Source organism: Tupaia chinensis, unplaced genomic scaffold (assembly GCF_000334495.1).
Source record: "Tupaia chinensis unplaced genomic scaffold, TupChi_1.0 Scaffold000140_1, whole genome shotgun sequence".
Classification (NCBI taxonomy): Eukaryota; Metazoa; Chordata; class Mammalia; order Scandentia; family Tupaiidae; genus Tupaia; species Tupaia belangeri.
The window spans coordinates 9419683-9423291 of record NW_006159610.1 but is presented as its reverse complement, the minus strand read 5'-3'; the positions used below and the strand labels follow the sequence as shown (position 1 = coordinate 9423291).

The 3609-nt window shown below is 43.6% G+C and overlaps 1 protein-coding gene across 1 annotated transcript; it reads left to right on the top strand.

Moving 5' to 3' along the window:
* Positions 1-2323: 2323 nt before the first annotated feature.
* Positions 2324-3322, top strand: TAS2R38 (taste 2 receptor member 38). Its single transcript, XM_006145069.1, has one exon. It carries the CDS (start codon positions 2324-2326, stop codon positions 3320-3322), a length of 999 nt encoding a protein of 332 aa, XP_006145131.1.
* Positions 3323-3609: the final 287 nt, after the last annotated feature.

The following is a 3609-nucleotide window of genomic DNA, read 5'->3' as shown; positions in this document are numbered from 1 at the left end:
GAGAAAGACAAATGGGAGAGACACCACAATGGGTTACAGCACATCGCAATCTCTTCCTCTCTCTCTTTCCCCCCTTTGAGGATTTTGGGTATGCATGCACACACTCCTAAAATGTTTTTTAAGCCACCACATCTAAGACTGGAACTACGTGGTTGGCCATGTGGGATCCAGTCTCCTTAATCACTAGGCTATGGGCTGGCCTTATTCCTTCTGTAATTTTGAACCCACTGACCAATCTTTCCTCATCCTTCTTCTCCTCCCCCCTCTCCAGTTTTTGGCAATGCTATACCCCATAAATAGGTACACTTATTATGTACCAATTAAAAAAAATTTTAAAGAGTTTGTAGAAAAGGCCAGTTAAGCACCAGACTGAAGCAAGCGGATGAACAGGGGTGGGAAAGCCCCCACCTCTTAGAGGAAATGCTATCATACAATGGACAGCAAAAAGAAAGGAAGGTCACTAAAGTCTCCTTTCTTTGAATCTTCACTCATTCCACAAAATGAATGAGTGAATGAAGCATGAAGGGCAATCATCGAAGATCTGGAAAAGTTAAAACATTTGTAAAAGTAGAAAAGAAGCAGATTGGAGGGGAACCAATTCTCTAATTCCTGTTGAATAACTAGACTGAATTTTTGTAGAGCTTACAGAGGTGATCATGAAATCCATCCATGTTTGTTTAGAGTAAGGAGATTTAGAAATGCTAGAAGAACAACTCAACAAATATTTGGAAATGTTTAAAGAGAGAGAAATCTAGACTCCAGAAATTATAGCCATATACATTAGCATACAAGGTTCTCCCAAAAGTTTATAGACAACACAAATTACTTAAAAACTATGCGTTGAGTTTAAAAAATTCTGTACCAAAATAAACTTGTACTTTAATTCCATTTTCCATGAACATTTTGAAGTATCATTATTTAATCTCTAGAATGTTAGAAGACATAATATTATGTTATAGATATAATCCATGGAGATAGTAGAGACTACTAAATCCTTCATTTGTGAGAATTGTATTCACTCAAAAATTCTTATTGACTACCTTGTAAATGCCTTCTTGAAGCTTATGTTTTAAGGAGATGGTGGTTATTGGCAATAAACAATGGAATATATGGAGGAAATTAAGTACTATTGTATGCACCCAAAACAGGTTAAAGGATGCTGTTTTAGATGGTCAGGAAGGTCCCTCTGCTAAGGTGGTTTTTGAAAATGAACCTTTTAGGAAGAAATGAAGACATGGGTTTATGTAGGGAGAAAGAGATTCAGGTAGTGGAAAGTGCGAGTCCAATGGTCCTGTGGTAAGAGAGTGCTTGATCAGTTCCCAGAACAGGAAAGAAGTCCATGTAGCTGGAGTACAGGGAGGAAGGAAGAAAATTTCACAATCGATATCTACGAAGGAAGAGAGGCCCTGCTTATGAGAACCCACAGGCACTGTAGGAACTTAGCTTTTACAGTGAGGGAGAGCCCTGGCCCTGAAGGGCTTGGACAGAACAATGGTATGATCTAAGTTCTACATATATTTTTGAGATAATTATTGTTGCTTTGTGGAGAATGGGGTAAGAGAGTGGAGGTAGAAAACAGAACAGTTAAAAGGCTTCTGCAATAATCCAGGCCAGTATTCCTCTTCCCCATCCTGTCATGGAGAGGGGCTGATCTTCTTCATGTTAACACTCCTCTTGGCAACCACAGTGCTTGGCATAAAGCATGGTTAAATGAAACCCTTGGCAATGGCAACTAAAACTGCAATCCTACCCTGGAGCCAGGAGAGAAACCATGCCCTTGTCTATATTAAAAACATGTTCTACAATAAAAGTCCTGCCTCAGAGGTGAAGGAGGAATGCAAATAGAAAGTGACACCATTTCAGGCTTCAGTTCAAGACCACCTGCTTTGCCTGCTGCTGATTCCCTTGAAACCCATAAGCAAATCTTATTCTCTCTCACCCACACAGGTCCATATAGACATGCAAAACTTGACCTGGGAAACTGAGACCCTGTCTTGTTTGCATCCCTGATGCTGAAACGAGGCCTTCTGGAAAGGGTGTTGTGCAGGAGTGCTTGGATCTATTACAAGCTTCTGTGTCACCCCAGAGGTAGAAGCATTAGTCTTCTACCTTTATGACGGGCCCTTGTACATATCCAAGAAATATTCTAAAGCAACAACAGCCCTTTAAGTTTCCTGCCATTACTTTTCATGTATCCACTTGGGGATAGATCCAGGGCCAGAGATGCTTTGTGAAGGAATGGTCCTGGCTCCAAACATACACTTCCCCTTCGTTGCTGGGTGGTGTCCCAGTGAAATAGATCAGCAAGTAGAGAAGAGACATCATGTTGACTCTGACTCCCGTCGTAACTGTGTCCTATGAAGTCAAGAATGCATTTCTGTTCCTTTCAATCCTGGAGTTTGCAGTGGGGATCCTGGTCAATACCTTTATTTTCTTGGTGAATTTTTGGGATGTTGTAAAGAGACAGCCACTGAGCAGCTGTGACCTTGTGCTGTTCTGTCTCAGCATCACCCGGCTTTTTCTGCATGGGCTGCTGTTTCTGAGTGCCATCCAGCTTACCCACTTCCAGCAGATGAAAGACCCCCTGAACCACAGCTACCAAACCATCATCATGCTCTGGATGATTGTAAACCAACTCGGCCTCTGGTTCGCCACCTGCCTCAGTCTTCTCTATTGTTCAAAGGTGGTTCGTTTCTCTCACACCTTCCTGCTCTGCTTGGCACGCTGGATCCCCAGGAAGATTCCCCAGATGCTCCTGGGTACTATTCTTCTCTCTTGCATCTGCACTGCCTTCTGTTTGTGGGACTTTTTTAGAAGATCACACTCCACAGTCACATCTATCCCATTCGTGAATAATACAGAATTCAACTTGCAGATTACAAAACTCAACCTTTTTTATTCTGTTCTCTTCTGCAATCTAGGGTCTATCGCCCCTTTCCTATTTTTTCTCATTTCTTCTGGAGTGCTCATTGTCTCTCTGTGGAGGCACATGGAGACAATGAAAGCCCAAACCAGCGGTTCTCGTGACCCCAGCCTAGAGGCTCACATCAAAGCCCTCACGTCTCTTGTCTCCTTTTTCTGCTTTTATGTGGTGTCATTCTGCACTGCCCTCCTCTCGGTGCCCTTATTGATGCTGTGGCACAACAAGATAGGGGTGATGGTCTGTTTAGGGATGATGGCAGCGTGTCCCTCTGGACACGCAGCCATCCTGATCTCAGGCAATCCCAAGCTGAGAAGAGCTGTGGAGACAATACGACTCTGGGCTCAGAGCAACCTAAAGCTGGGAGCAGACCACAAGGCAGATCCCAGGGCACTTTGCTGAGAACAGAACATGAAATACCTCTGATTCTGCATGAATTTTTTTTTTGAGAGGTGTTTACTATAGAGCATGTGCGCTCGCCAGAAAGACAGAGAGAGACAGAGAGACAGAAAGCGAGAAATCACCCCCCAAGGGGGGGTGGCCACACCACAATCCTTTCTCCTTCATTCTCCTCTTGGGATCTTGGGCATGCACACACACGCACCCGGCGTGAGTTTAAGCCATGGGTTCTGGGACTTGAACTGCAGTCAACTACATGGGAGCCCAGTGACATAGCCATTACGCCAACT

What these genes read in the sequence shown, in the direction of transcription:
- TAS2R38 (XM_006145069.1), top strand. Translation starts at nt 2,324, where the DNA reads ATGTTGACTCTGACTCCCGTCGTAACTGTGTCCTATGAAGTCAAGAAT.